The 14,490-nt window shown below is 40.3% G+C and overlaps 3 protein-coding genes and 1 non-coding gene across 5 annotated transcripts; 2 read left to right on the forward strand and 2 right to left on the reverse strand.

Moving 5' to 3' along the window:
- The first annotated feature begins 1,559 nt into the window (after positions 1–1,559).
- rpl39 (ribosomal protein L39) lies at positions 1,560–5,810 on the forward strand. Its single transcript, XM_084951316.1, has 3 exons — positions 1,560–1,652; positions 1,967–2,070; positions 5,598–5,810. The coding sequence occupies exons 1-3, from the start codon at positions 1,650–1,652 to the stop codon at positions 5,644–5,646; spliced, it is 156 nt and encodes a 51-aa protein (XP_084807442.1). The 5' UTR covers positions 1,560–1,649; the 3' UTR covers positions 5,647–5,810.
- On the forward strand, positions 4,239–4,373 carry LOC146392638 (small nucleolar RNA SNORA69). Its single transcript, XR_014797253.1, has one exon. It is a non-coding gene; the product is annotated as a small nucleolar RNA SNORA69 (small nucleolar RNA).
- On the reverse strand, positions 5,255–7,975 carry sowahd (sosondowah ankyrin repeat domain family d). Its single transcript, XM_084951273.1, has 2 exons — positions 7,782–7,975; positions 5,255–7,645 (listed from the first exon to the last, which is right to left on the reverse strand). Exon 2 carries the CDS (start codon positions 7,526–7,528, stop codon positions 6,560–6,562), a length of 969 nt encoding a protein of 322 aa, XP_084807399.1. The 5' UTR covers positions 7,529–7,645; positions 7,782–7,975; the 3' UTR covers positions 5,255–6,559.
- A 108-nt stretch (positions 7,976–8,083) lies between these two features.
- On the reverse strand, positions 8,084–13,869 carry pttg1 (PTTG1 regulator of sister chromatid separation, securin). Of its 2 annotated transcripts, XM_084951285.1 has the most exons (7): positions 13,749–13,869; positions 12,086–12,173; positions 11,853–11,983; positions 11,679–11,775; positions 10,229–10,387; positions 9,397–9,459; positions 8,084–8,223 (listed from the first exon to the last, which is right to left on the reverse strand). In XM_084951285.1, the coding sequence occupies exons 2-7, from the start codon at positions 12,171–12,173 to the stop codon at positions 8,141–8,143; spliced, it is 621 nt and encodes a 206-aa protein (XP_084807411.1). In that variant the 5' UTR covers positions 13,749–13,869; the 3' UTR covers positions 8,084–8,140. The 2 variants fall into 2 exon arrangements, with proteins under 2 accessions (XP_084807411.1, XP_084807418.1); XM_084951292.1 differs by lacking the exon at positions 9,397–9,459 and having other exon boundaries at positions 8,093–8,223; positions 13,749–13,868.
- Positions 13,870–14,490: the final 621 nt, after the last annotated feature.

A 14,490-nucleotide genomic window follows, 5' to 3' on the forward strand; every position in this document is an offset into this window, starting at 1 on the left:
ACTATGGCTTTACTGAGGCTAACAACAGCAATCAGGCTAAGCGATGACACAAAGGCAGTCATCAACTCCCAATCTCACAGTGACGCTTTCACATGAAAGAGGTAGTGATGGTGGAATATGACCAAACACAAACAGGGACATGTCTGCTGGTTGCACATTGTGGCTCATATTACAAAAGAAAATACAACTTTTATCTTTGAAAATTTTTAAGAGGTTAAACACAGTGCAGGTTGAAAGCATGTAGTATGTCTATCCAAACGGAAGCCAGGAAGAAAAACTGGAAAAAGAAAATGCCATTAAAACAACAGTGAATCTGGCAAATGAGAGTAAGCGAAGAATGGATCAACCATCCAGTGCACAACAGAGGTGTGGAAGAGGGTGGAGCCAGGGTGGAATGGATGGAGACAGGTGTCAGGGTTCATTTCTGATAGCAGGATCACAGCAAGAGTGAAAGGGAAGGTTTACAAGGTGGAAGTGAAACCTGCAAAGCTGGAGGTGACAGAGTTGAAGATTTTCACTGGGAGTGACAAGGATGGACAAGATTAGAAATGAGTATATCAGAGGGACAGCTCAGGTCAGGCTATTTGGAGACAAAGTTAGCGAGGCAAGTCTGAGATTGTTTGGACATGTGCAGAGGAGGGATAGTGGATATACTGGGCATGGAATCTTGAATGTGGAGGTGCCAGGCAGAAGGAAACATGGAAGACCACAGACAAGATTTGTGGATGTAGTGAGTGAATGATCTTTCTGAAGAGCTGGCCAGGTGGCAGGGATTCAACCACAGAATGGGGTGTGTACTGTCCGTAGTGATACTGTCTGCTTGCCTTTTCTCTCCATGATGATGGCACAGATTGAGTCCAGATGTGGGAGCTTCATCTCAACAATGTGCTTTGCCATTTTCACCACTTGGTGAAGATCTTTCAGGAGTGCAGATGGCATACCACGCTGGTTCACCATTTATCAGGATGGATTCCAGTGTATTCTTGTTAGAAGTTCAGTTTCTGAGGAGGTTTGGCCTGCTGGGGAGTATGCTAGGAATAAGATGAGACGGAGGCAGATGAGCTACTATGGCAACCCCTAAAGAGACCATGTGAAAGAAGAAGAAGAAGAAGAAGAAGAAGGTCAAGTAATGACTAAAACCTACACTTTAGAATTTTAAAGCAGGTACTCTGCTTTATAATCATATATTGAGATTTTATAGGAAAAAAAAGGGTAAAAACTGGAAAGTATATCAGAAATAAATTAACTCCTGTGATTTTGTGTTTCTTGATCAATTCTCAAAGACTTTAGATGCTTTAGAATCTAAAGCATCTAAAGTCTTTGAGCACCATGCTCTGAAAAACCTAGAAATCTTTCAGTTATTGTGACCATATTGGTGTGAAGTGACTACCGGGTAAAACTAAAAAAACAACAACCCTGAAGTCAGTTATCCTGTTTTTTAGTTCAAGGCTCCGGCTCTGTGTTAACTATCTCTTGAATGAAAGGCAAACCGTTAAAACTATAACATGTACTTCCTCTAATGACATATAGGTGTCGCTGTTTGTAGGACGTGGAACAGTTTTTTGGATGCTTATTGGTCAAAAAGCCGTGGCGTCACTTCTCTCGTTCTTTTCGACCACCGCCATAGTGGGGAAAGGACTGTGGACAAAATGGTAAATAGAAAATCTACAAACATCCTAGCTGGCAGGGCTTATTAAAGTTCCCCGAAACCTTAAGCATTTAAATCTAAAGTTATTGGCACGATAACAATGTGTATGTTATACGAAAAAAATGAGATGGAGCATATTAAAAGTGCTCAGTGATGCTAGCAGGTACGGTGGTTCTGCGCATGCTAGCGGCCAGCTTGTTCATTTTAGCACTGAAAGCTTTAAAAAAATCAGTTTTAAACCAGAAGCATTTGGTTAAAGATGTGTAGACTTGGTGCTTTTAATGATTGTGCTAATACGGTGTCTTTTACGTCTTCCAGTCGTCCCACAAGACTTTCAGAATCAAGCGCTTCCTCGCCAAGAAGCAGAAACAGAACAGGCCGATTCCTCAGTGGATCAGAATGAAGACCGGCAACAAGATCAGGTGAGCTTACCATAACTGATTTTACCTGCCCTGTGCATCTTGTAAGGCCGAGAGCTGACGGGTTCCCACATTTGTACACGTTATTGTAGTCATGTAATCCACCTCTGTTCAGTGCTGCAGGCTGATGAGAACAAGACAGAAAAGGGAAAGATGATTGTTTTTTTTTCAAATGCTGCAAAGTGTCTAGTTTCAAACATTCTTTCAAGCTGCATATTACCATTTAAGATTAGTATATTTATTTTCATCATGTCTCCCCTCTGCCTCATCCTTCTCACCCATAAACATGCTTATTTGTTCCCAATCAGGAATCAGTCAGACCAGATTGAAAGAACGTTTAAGTAACATCAGTTCCATTAGAACCTATTCCGGTCAGCTGGTTTTCAGGGTTTTCCATTGGGTCATAGTACCTGATAGCAGGTACTTTTTCAATACGTACTTCGCCAGGGTCCAAGCGATCTGAAAAAGCGAACAACCCCACACATATTAGGTGGCGCTGTAATGGAAAACGAGTCACCCTGATCAGAGTAGGTAGGTACTAATGGGAAAAGGGCCAATCACTTTTTAGGTTTTATACCTTTTTTAGGACTCCTTGCTGTCCACATCAACAGCTTTGTCAGTCAATGTAATCATTTGATTGTTGTGTTCTGCACATCCCTGCTTCCTTTATTTTCCATTTGTGAATTCATCAGTTCTCTGTAATCCAGTCATAAGGCAGGCAAGGGGAGAGGAGAGATTTGAATACTCTTGCATGAAGTGCGGCCTCATTGCCGTTTAAGGAGAGAAGGTTTCTAGTTAATAATAAACTTTAAATAAATCATTTAGTTTTGCTGTGGAAAAAGTACAAGTGTATGAATATATTTAATATTCTGTAAATAAATAAATAACGATAATTCACTTAAGTCCCGTTCAATGCTAGATTAATTTTATTGTAGCATTTTAATGCATATTGCAGCCATTGTAAAACGAATGTATCTTTGAAGGTTATAATGATCCCGTTGAGGCTGCTGTAGCTGGTGCAGCAGTAAGTGATGTAGCTGATGTTGTTGGTGAACTTTGATATCACACTGTATTCTAGGGCTGTTCGATATAATGATATATATCGGATGACAATATAAAAACATCTATCGTTTCATTTTACTCTAACGTTTGTTTTGTGGTGTCACAAAATAAACTGTTTACAGCAATATTTTTTCATCGTTTTGATGGTCACTGTAGTGGCTATATTAATTTCTTAAAGTTCTCTCTTTCTCTTATATTTAATATAACCACACTACGGACGGACAAGCGACTGTTTTTATGCGTTGTCGTTAGCAACAACGATGGTAAAACCATCGCGTGTCCGCTTGTTTATTTTCCACATAAACCTTTCACAATAAAGCTCAAGATCCTGTTGAGACTTTTCAAAATAAACCGAAGAGTATGCAGAGTATTTACAGATGAGAAGCAAAAAAGAGCCGTCGGGTGCTAAACAATAAACCTTAGAGTCAAACGTTAGAACAGGCTTTTCCCCGCAGCACACCGTGTAATAAATACTCACAAAGAAACGGCGGCCATTACAACTTATGTCTAAAAAATGTATCGTTTCATGCATTGGTTAAAACACTCGACTCCAGGTACACGACGCCCAGCTGGAAACACTTCACGCAAGTCGAGCTGCCCGAGATTCACAAAATTTACAGAAAATGTTAAATTTTCGTGATTTATATCGATATCGGGACGATAGATGTCTTATATCGGGATATGAGATTTTGGTCATATCGCACAGCCCTACTGTATTCCTAATATTTCTAGCACAGTGTATATCATCGGTGATGCCTTTAAGCCTCTTTCCCCCTTGTTGCAGTGGTTTTGAATTTAACTTGTAAATTTGGTGTCGAAAATATTTGTGCTTATGAAATTTCCTTAAAGGTGTAAATCAGTAATTCCACCGTGCGGGTTGTTAAGAGTACTGCAGGGAGGATAGATTAATTAGGAAAGAACTCCATAATTTCAGGTTTTTGTGATGTCAACGTTGCGATTAGGTGGTTCACAGATGGCTCAAATCTTAGTGAAGCTGAGTGTCTGTTTAAATGGGCTGTCAACATTCAGTTTCATTGCTGAGCTGCACGTGTTATCAGGAAGTGCTGACGCACCTGAGTGTAATTGCAGGGAGGAACATCATCTCATGTAAAGCAGGTCTGCAATTGCAGCACTTAGTTACAGTGGAGTGCTGTCATTAACCCTGCTGAGAGCATGTTTCTGCTGCAGAGCTTGTTCTCTCACTTGCTGTGCCGGTGATGAGGAAACTCTGTAGCCGAACACTAATGACCGATCTGCTGTTCTTTGGCTCCGTCATCTTGTATAAACTCTGTGGATGCCATGATTGCCATGAATACTGCAGTGATTTAGTGCCTGTAAAAAGTGACATTATTTCTAATTATCTCTTCAAAGGGGAATTTAAATTCACTAAATCACTATAGGGCTTTGTATTGATTTATAATATTTATCACACTGAACAGTACACAATGTACGTGCTGTGCTGGAGAATCTGAAACTAGACGCACATCAAACAACTTTGCATACTCTGAACCCGTGAACCAACAATTCATTTGAATATTTCTTTGGTGTGGAGCATTATTAAGGAAGCTCTCACCACTCAATAGAGACTGTTAAAGCTACTATTTACATGGTTTTGACCACTTAAATTGTTGTAAAACCATCTTGGTGTTTTGAAAGCTCATGTGATGCAAGAGATCTGACACCATGGGCGACTATGTTCTCATTACCCAATGATTTGTGATGGACTAATCCTTACTCAATGAACATTGGATGATCCTCCTTTGACTTGTAAAAAAAAAAAAAAAAAAAAAAAGAACACCACAAATAATAAACTTTTAATGTGATCTGAAACTGGTTGTTGAGCCCAAAACGTAATCTTGCAAGGCTTTACTGAGGTCACAGACATTTGTCTCAAGTTTGAAGAAGACTAAAAGTCTTCTTGTGACCAGAAAAGTACTCCCCTTGTGGTCATTTAAAGGATTGCAGGTTAAGGTACTTTGCTTCACTTTTCAGTACCTGAAGCATTTTTCCACATTTTATACTGTCTGTGAGTTTGACTTTTGTGAAAACTTGCATACCCTCAATTTGCACACACATAAATGAACTGACACAGACCATTTCAAAGGAACTTACCAAACTAAATCTCTTTAAATGCATACATTTATTAGGAAGAGCACATGGTTAGGTGAATTTAGTAATCCATTAAGTGTTCCACAGTGGCAGGTTGTACTAAAATCACATTTATTAGCTACACTGGTGTTTGTTTTTCCTGCTATAATAAGCTCCCCCAAAAAATTCAGTTTATTTGCAGTTTGAAACCAAGCAAAACGATCAGCAACAGAGATAATATTAGCCTTTTATGTTTTTGTACAGAGAGATTTTAATTCTTTCCACTCAGGGTTTGACAGCTTGACAGTTTAATAATTTGCCAACATCAGAATCTCAGTGTTTTCCTCCTGACGGGTTTATTTTTTGTTCTTTCATTTTAGGTACAACTCCAAGAGGAGACACTGGAGGAGGACCAAGCTTGGCCTGTAAACATGAGGCTCTGTGGATCCCAGCATCACAACATACGCCAGGAACTCCAGCTGCTGGGCTGACTGCAGGGGACAAGCCATGTTATCTGGAGCAGGAATCATTTTGTACAGATACTCTGGTTATACTCATGTTTGACAATAAAAGATCATTGATCAAACGTGAAATGCTTGAGTGGCGTCTTTTTCTCTGCCGCAAAGTGTTTACTTTTCTCAGGAAAATCAAATATGTAGGAGCTGCCATGCTGACAAAGCTCTTCGGAAAGAAGCACTGGGACTGAAAGGGGTTTGTGTTTGACCACACAGCTAACACTTCTGAATCACAGTTTCATGGAAAACTGTTCACTTGCTGTTTAGTGTGAATTTGACTTCTGACTTTGTAGTCTTTGGACTAAATACCAGAGGTATTAAAGGAAGCCTCAATGAGCAGCAGGATAAACTAGAAAAAATGATTCCAGAGCTCGTACACTGCAGGGAAAGCTCCTACACAGCCAATTACTAATATTGGAGTTGACACAAGTAGCGTAAATGAGTCTGGGCAAGAAGCAGAAAAAGTCCATTAAAAGCAGGTTATGAAAGACAAAATAACACTTTAAAGTCTGTGTGGAACTTTAACTTATCAAGTTTGGCTATTTTACTGAAATGTGTTTAGAAATCAGTCATCATCATGTAAACACTGCTTGTCTTGGATGAGTGAAGCACATCCACCAATATAAATGGGTATTTTGATTCTGGAAAGCATACTTGGAAAAACTGCACATTCTTGCTGCCTTAACATTTAGCTTGATCTTTACCGCTTGAATAGTCAACATTGCCTAAAAACTAGCCTTTCATTGTCTTCGCGACCCCTTCTGAAACTAACATAAAAATAGGGGAGTGATGATGCACATACTGGAAAGTATGTGTCATCTCCCCACTCATGTTTTGCTTCCAAGTAAAGGAGGAAAGGAGGGCAGCAGCTTTTTTAGAGATCCAAACCTCCAGCCGCTTCTCCTCTTAGTCCGGTCAAAGTGCTTCACTTCCTCTGCCTCCACAACATCGTCCTCTTCACATGCGGTCAAGTTCACTGCGCCAGCGCAGTTGTTGTTGCCGTTCTTGTTGACGTTCTGCGTGCATCCCCAGCTGTGCTCTTCATCCCAGGCCCCCAGCAGCTCCTTCATCTCCGGCGGGGCGTTTTCCCTCAGATACTGCCAGGGCCTCTTTCCGTTGTAGTCCATTGCGTCCACGTTGGCATTGAAAGCTCCGACCAGCAGCTTGATGACCATGTACTGACTGTGCATGCTGGCGAGGTGCAGAGGCGTGAGCCCACCGCTGCCCTTCAGGTTCACGTTCACGGGGATGCCCTCGCTTTGTGCGTAGCGCAAAAGTTTGATCAGAGTCTCGTCCTGTCCCCTCTTGGCCAGCCAATGCAGGACCGAGTAGCCGCTGATGAAATCCCTCCTGGTTAATAGCTGGGGGTCCTCTGAGATAAAATCCATGATGATTTCATAGCTGCCCTCCACCGCTGAGAGCATCCACGCGTGCTCCATCGGATACAAAGCCCAATCCGTGTCCTCCTCGCCGGAGCGGCTGTAGTTCTGCGAGGACAGCACGCTGCTAAACCCGCTGTTGGACGAGTTCCCCAGAAGCAGCTCCTTCAGGTACTTTTTACGCATAGCGGGTGTGATCGACTCCCTCTCCGGAGCGGCGCTGTCACAGACTTCTTGCTGCCTCTGCAGCCTCGTCCTACGCTGGAAACCGCCGGGCACTGGCATGGGCATGACCTGCATGCCGTATCTGGACACTCGCTCCACAACGGTGCCCTTTTTAGACCCCCTGCCGCCGTGGGCGTCGGTATTGCTGACAGCTGGTTCAGACACAGCTTCATCCGAGCTGCGCCCAAGCATGTCGTCTGAATTCTTCTGCAGAGCTCAAGGCTACTTCCTTTTTATTTAGACAACACCCGAAGATATGTCAAATTATAAACATGAAACCATTTCCTCCACTTGACTGGACTCGGTCCCCTGTGTAAGGGAGGAAAAAGCTCTTTAAAAACATTTCAGCTAACGCGGTTATTGGCGAACACAGAAGTTCCTCATTTTGCCATGTTAATAAGCCAAACCTACGCTTAAGTTTCCGTCTAAAACGGCTGCCACTTACCTGTTCTGCACTCAAACCGCACACCGACTCTTCAGGTGTGCCACCCAGTAGGTGATCTAAAAATCACGTAACACGTCACGAGTAATTTTAACTGTTCATCCCCCAAAAAGCTACACGTGACGCAGATTATTCTTCGTCTTGCAAGAGGAACCGAGACAAAGTCCACTCATCTCCCAATAGCGGGAAACCCTCACATGACCACTGATGGACTTTAAAAGCAGGAAGTAATATAGGGCATACTTTCCTGATACTTTCATGGCCAGTCACCAATTAAAGTGGAGCTCCAGCACATAAAAAACACAGCATGCACGATTGAAAAAAAAAACTTTATTTCAATTAAAAGCAGACAAAAAACAACTTTAATCAGTATCAGGTTCTGGAGGAAGCTCCACTGTTAGCTCCTCGAGAGTCTGAAGAAAGGCATCCAGCTCCACACTGCAATCTGAAGAGAGATACAGGGAATTTAATCATACAGAAGGTTAATGATACCTGTAGTTAATTATACCAGGAGATTCCAACTTGCGCTTCAGAGGCAAAGGATACAATTACAGTTGCTTGATAACAGTGGTTTTATTTGAGGGCTGCATACCATTTATAAATCCCAAAGTCCTAAATTGTACATCTAATCCATTAGAGCAGAGGTTGAGAAAGTAGAGTGTCAAATTGAGGGCCACATAAAAATGCCATGTTTGTAATGTCTCATTCCAGAGTCTGTTTATAGTGGCAGCTGTCACTTTTGTGCTTGTGTGTAGTTTTAACCATTTTTGAGGTGAGATTTCTTGACATTAGGTGCACTTGTCAGAGTTGGGAAGATTTAATCTGCTACGATGGAACAGAATTAAAATTTGTTTTTACTCTTGCAGTTAGCAGCCATCACAGGGTACGCCATACTGCAAGACAGAACCAACATGAGACGATTTGGGGCTGATAGGAATTAAACTGCTTTCCAGGAAGAAATCTCTGGGAAAACCCTGTTTGTTTTAGAGTGACGGACAAGAGAGACCAGGGGTGACACTGAAGAAAAATGTATTAGTCATATTTCCCAAAGGCTCCTGAATCATAGCTTAGGAATGCACTAATATCATTGCCCTAATTATATGTTGGGCAATACTGACCCTGCTGACAGTAGCGTTTATGTCTGAGGCTGGTATTTGGTTCAAGTCATCAATTTTGCACAGGCAAGACAGGCAAAATGTATTCAAGTGTAAAAGCAACCAATGCATCTCCAGCATTATGTGAAGTGAAAATGAACTGTACAGCCACATTTCTTTCCTCGTTGGGCCCTTGTACTACACACAGAGCCCAGCCCTGTTCCCTAAGGCATGATTTGAGCTTATACAGGAAACTTCAGGGTTAACCCCAAGTTTTGTGTTATGTCACCATGGTAACTTGTGCTGTAGAGCAGGTTAGGTCTGTAGCAAATTCTCTGGAAAGACATCACCATTCCTGGAAGACACCTTAGACCTCTGATAAGAATCTGCATTTGTCACAGGTTCTTAGGATTAAAATTTATTTCTCAGTTACCGGTTTCCCTTTGGCTAAAAACCATTTCATTGTTCTACAAACAGTGATCCTAAGAAAAGGACACCTAATTTTAATCAAATTCAGTTCTTACTTCCATTCATCTTTTCAGACTGTTCAACACCAGAGCTGCCACAGAGACCCATCTTGTGCATATCTAAACATTAATTTAATAAAAAACAGTTACAGTCTGTTAAATTCTGCCATGCCTTAAAGACAGCCGTGATACTGTTTATCTTAACTGGCATTTATTATTCTCACCTTTCCTTCCTGGCTGTAATAAAGCAGTCATTTCAGTCTTGTCCGATTTAGACTACTGCAGGAAATCCACGTTGTTACTTATGATTTGACCACAAACCACTTTTAAGCCTACATCATAGCCTTTCACATAACCTGATGTACACCTCCCGAGAAATGCAACTACACCTCAGGCTGACCTAACCTGCAATGACCAAATTATGTTGAAGGCTACGGTGTATGGTTGAAAGGCGTTTCCGGTTATGTCGCAAGTTATGACAGATTTCCTGCAGTAGACCAAATCAGGGATTACTGACCAGAAGTGCTTAACACATCCAGGGTTTAATGCGCTATTGTGCCGTGCTTCTCTCACACCTGTACTGTGCGCTTAATCTCCCCCCCCACTTTAGTTTTATCTTTCCCTGCAAAATCAGTTGCTCTGCAGCCAGCAGACTTATCTAAAATAAATAAAGGAAGCTAGGATTCTATGTAGAAGAGAATGACTCATTTAGGTGAACTAAACCTTACAAAGCTGCTTTGTTGCAGTGCAGCAATATTCTGATTTTTAAAATCACCATAAACTTGAGTTCCCATAGTAATGCATGTTTATTTTTAAACACTGCAGTGGTTCTTTGAATTAAACCAGGTGCTTGAAATAGGGTTCGTTGCCCCTGACCAAAAGTTGATACCTGAATGTTTCAAAATCACAGCTGGTGGGTTTGGGAGTGGTGCCAGCTCTTCAAAGTCATCCTCACACATATCAGGTACTTGTGAGAAACAGGCGAGTCCAGGTAAGGCAAGTTTACTTAGAGGAATCAAGTCTTCAGGTACGTCATACCTCAAGTACTCTGGAAATGTAAATAGAAAACAAGGAAAGGATGTTGAGGAGATTCATAAAATTGAAAAATGTTACCTTTTGTTAAGGTTGCAAGCTAATACTTATATCACAAAATGGGACAAGTGGTTGAAATCTACCCAAAATTTGTTTTTTTTTTTTATTAAATTGTTGTCCATACAGACAAGATTGTTAGTTAATAATTTACAAATCAATCTTGTCAACACAAAGTTCTTTATTTGGAACACAGTTCTACAAGATAGATAAGTTACTGAGAAAGTGCTTGTGCTTAAAGTGCTTCACTGAGCTGAAATTTAAACTTAAAACGTCAAGGTATTTTAAATAAAAAGAAAATCTAAATTAAAAAGTGCCTCAAAGGCTTCAAACTGGACAGCTTGATATATTATGGACTATCTTCCATTGCAGTCACATGCCCCTCAGATGGTCAACTCCAAATGCAGTATTGCCAGCCATGGTCTTTCCACACTCACGACAGTAAATGCACTGGATCATGTTGCCAGCTTTGAAATGTATACACTTTCCTCATTTTACCATCAGTGGGCTCTGGCTCAGTTGATCGTATGTGGCTAATTATCTGATGCCGTCTCTGGACTAGTGTTAGACATGAAAGTTATCAATCGTTCTTTTCAATTTTTTCCCCTCGTTGCCCACAGCTACATCCACTTCTACTGGGCCTAGGCTACTCAACTTTTTTTTTTTTTTTTTTTAAAAGTTGCACCATTGAGAAATTAGGATGCATGTGCGACCAAATTGGTTGCACTCTAGAGCCCTGTATATGTCTCACCCACATTTGTATACATGTTGTCAATTCATGAATACATGTTGTGTTTTCACTACTAGAATTGCCTCAATCAACTGCTTCTTTCTTTGGTCTTGGTGGGGAGAGAAGAAAAAAAAAAAAAAAAAAAAAAAAAAAAAAAAAAAAGCGTAAAACCTTCATTAAAAAAATAATTTTAAATTATTTTTAAAAATTTTAAAAACATTTTTAAAAGCCACATCATGGCCTTATTCAAGTACACCTGAATCATATTTTGATTTCACAAGTTTGAGGCAAACCTTCCAATTACTTGACCAAATCAAAAATAAGCTTCAAATGAAAGCATAAACTTGTGCTACAGTGCAGCGGCATTTTAAATGGAGTTTTAAATTGACGGGTCAAATATGCAACAACTTTCCAAATTCTGCCTTACTGTTTTTGCCCTTTTAAAAAAAAACAAAAACAAAACAAAAAAAAAAAACCCAACAAGCAGAACTTAACAATTACAACTTATAGCATCAGTTACCTAGTGGGTCATAAGAGAACAACTTCTCAGTTTCTGGATACTCCACATTGGCTTGAGGTGCATTTTTGACTTTGGTTTCCTCAAGGCAAACTGGTGGCTGTGGCAGAGAAAAATCAAATAAGTCAGAATACAGCCAAGCATTTAGTGTATACTTGAATTATTATATAGGCCAACCTGTTTTAGGAGTTTCTTCTCTTGTTTGCTGATGGCAGGGGTTGAGACTTTTACGTTAAGGCAGCCAAAAGCCTTACGTCCAGATGGCAAGGGGGTGCTGAATGTTTTTGTAGGAGATTTGACTAGTTTCTCTGAATGCAGGGACAAAAAAGTTAACGTGGCACCTATGCAAACGTTATCAGCGTTTCAAGAGAAGAAAAAAAGAAAGTTGACCAAAGACATAATTTTCATACCTGGAGCAGACTGAAGCCGCTGCCTCATTTTCTGTGTAGGTGCATGGAGACCTGCATTTTCCCGCTCTGCAAAGATTATATTGGCCATCTGAAAACAAGAAGACACTGGCTACTGCAACGCTTTATATAGGGAGAGAATTTCTATAGCAGCGTTTAATACATTACAGCAAAGAGTGCCTCTTAACAGGCTAGCCCTTTTCTTGCTTTTGTCATATAGTACTAAACTGAATACAATCAGCATCTGTATGTGTGTGAATGGGACTTTCCCAAGTAAAGAGTTGTGTGAGCATCAACTCCTGATAGCCAACTGCTTTAAGTTCAGTACCCTTTTATGAATACAGTGCTGGAACTAATGGCAAGTTTGGCAGCATTACAGGCTACAGCATTGTTGCAGCAAACATATGCTTCTACTCATACCTTAAAGACCTCTTACCACCATATTTCAACAAAGCACTTCGCTCTCAGAGTGCAGGCTTAATTTCAGTTCCTAGAGCTTCCAGAAGTAGAATGGGAGGCAGTGCCTTCAGCCTGCTCGTACTGAACCAGCTTCTACTTTGGGGTCTGGAAACTGACAACAGGTGTAAATCCTTTTTCTAAAGCTTATAGTTAGAGTTGAGGTGACCCTGAGGTTCTGAAACATACATCAGATTCATTCAGGTCCCTCTAAACTTCCAACAAGTTGCAGCAGATGGTTTCTAATGCAATTATAATTCAAACCAAAACAAATAAAAGTCTGCAAAATAGAATGAATTTGGAAAGTAAAGAACTGAAAGAAAAGACCAAAACAAATTGGTAAAACTAGTCAATTTATTTTATCTCAGTGTAATGAAAACAGTGAGGCCTGCTGTGATGTACAGTTTGGACATGTTAGCAAAGGAGTTGTCAGGGTTATTTTCTTCCCCCCCACTGGAAGTGATCTGGATGGACAGGACCAAATGAGTATATCAGAGGGACAGCTCAGATGGAACAATAGAGTGGTTTGGATACATGCAGAGGGTTGGTTTGACAGAGGAGCATGACAGGGATACTGAGATTGTTGTGGTGGTCTTTAAAAGGGAGCAGCACAAAGAGAAAACAAAACACTTTGGGACAATTTGTTATTTACATTAAATTTCAAGTAACTGCATAGCTCCGGCGGACCCTTTTAACCATATGATTAAAAAAACCAAACTCAAATCATTTTTCCAATCAAAATAAATAGTGCTGCCTCCTAGCGGCTTTTCTTTTTTTAAAGGAGAAAAAAAAAAGAATTTTTTTGATAAAGTAGAAATAATATAGCATCGATTAACACTAGATGTAGTGTTCAATCACAGCTAAACTCATTAAGGAAATGAGTGAATCCCTGTCTCCAGTTTATGCAAATACATACGAGTACAAACTGATTTTATTGGATGCCAAACAGCAACACATAGTAGTAAGTTTAGTACAGTTAAGCAAAACACTTCCACCATAACGAATAAAACTTCTGCTGAACAGAAAAGGTTGATTTTGAGGTAGTCTTAAAGCAAAAGGGAGATACAGAATCAAAATGTTGCTTTAGTGAGCTAACTAGCTAGCACGCTAGCTCACGTCATTGACAAAGCGTCTTCGCCATTTAATAAACTTACCGTCGCTGCTAATAAAGTCAACATTTGCTTTAACAGACCGTTAACACCAACATTACCTCAGTCCTCTGTGATAGTCGCCGCTAGCTGCTCCCAGATCACAAACTTGTTTTGGTACGAAAACTTGTCCAGCTGCTACCGCGGATCGTTTTTAAATTCACTGTCCACCTCCCATTGGTCGATGTAGCACACATGACTTGAAATGGGCGTTACGCTAAAAAAAAAAATATCTGCCAACAGAAATGCTTTAATATTGCTATCATATTTATATCATGCACGGCATATATTTATAATCATGTATTAATTCATGGTAAAACAACAATAACCCTAAATCAATTACGTATTTAGGAAATACAGCCCTGATCTTTATTTGGAATTCGTGTTAGTTCTCACGTAAAACCCATAAACCATAAACATTACTTCCCGTGCTTACATACATCTCCTAGGTGTGTTTGGGACAGTGCTTAATTTTTTGAAGTTATATAAACACTTTAAAAAGTTTCCTTGACTGATCGTTGCTGCGTTGGTTTTACCGTTTGTTCTTAACTGACACGAATGTGTCGTTTACTGACTGCGGATCGCCGTCTCTACCACCAGACGGAACCATGGCGACATCCTGAGGGGGGGTACAGTACATAGTTTTATTTATATCTTTATTATTTTTACGAAGCAAAATTGTAAATAAATCATTTGGAGTATGTCTGTAGCTTATATTTTATAAGTAAGAAATACATAATATGGGTACAGTTTTTAAAAATATCATATCTAAAAGCGCATTGGTTTGTGGTACATTCCTGCTAG

Source organism: Perissodus microlepis, chromosome 2 (assembly GCF_051167445.1).
Source record: "Perissodus microlepis isolate ML-2025 ecotype Zambia chromosome 2, ASM5116744v1, whole genome shotgun sequence".
Taxonomy (NCBI): domain Eukaryota; kingdom Metazoa; phylum Chordata; class Actinopteri; order Cichliformes; family Cichlidae; genus Perissodus; species Perissodus microlepis.

Bases quoted from the DNA above. Each gene is read 5' to 3' on its own strand.
- rpl39 (XM_084951316.1), top strand. The intron at 2,071-5,597 runs GTGAGCTTACCA...CTTTCATTTTAG, and splicing joins AAGACCGGCAACAAGATCAG to GTACAACTCCAAGAGGAGAC.
- sowahd (XM_084951273.1), bottom strand. From the start codon at position 7,528: ATGCTTGGGCGCAGCTCGGATGAAGCTGTGTCTGAACCAGCTGTCAGC.
- pttg1 (XM_084951285.1), bottom strand. From the start codon at position 12,173: ATGGCCAATATAATCTTTGCAGAGCGGGAAAATGCAGGTCTCCATGCA. The intron at 11,776-11,852 runs GTTGGCCTATAT...TCTCTGCCACAG, and splicing joins AGAAGAAACTCCTAAAACAG to CCACCAGTTTGCCTTGAGGA. The intron at 9,460-10,228 runs GTATCAACTTTT...ATTAATGTTTAG, and splicing joins TGTGATTTTGAAACATTCAG to ATATGCACAAGATGGGTCTC.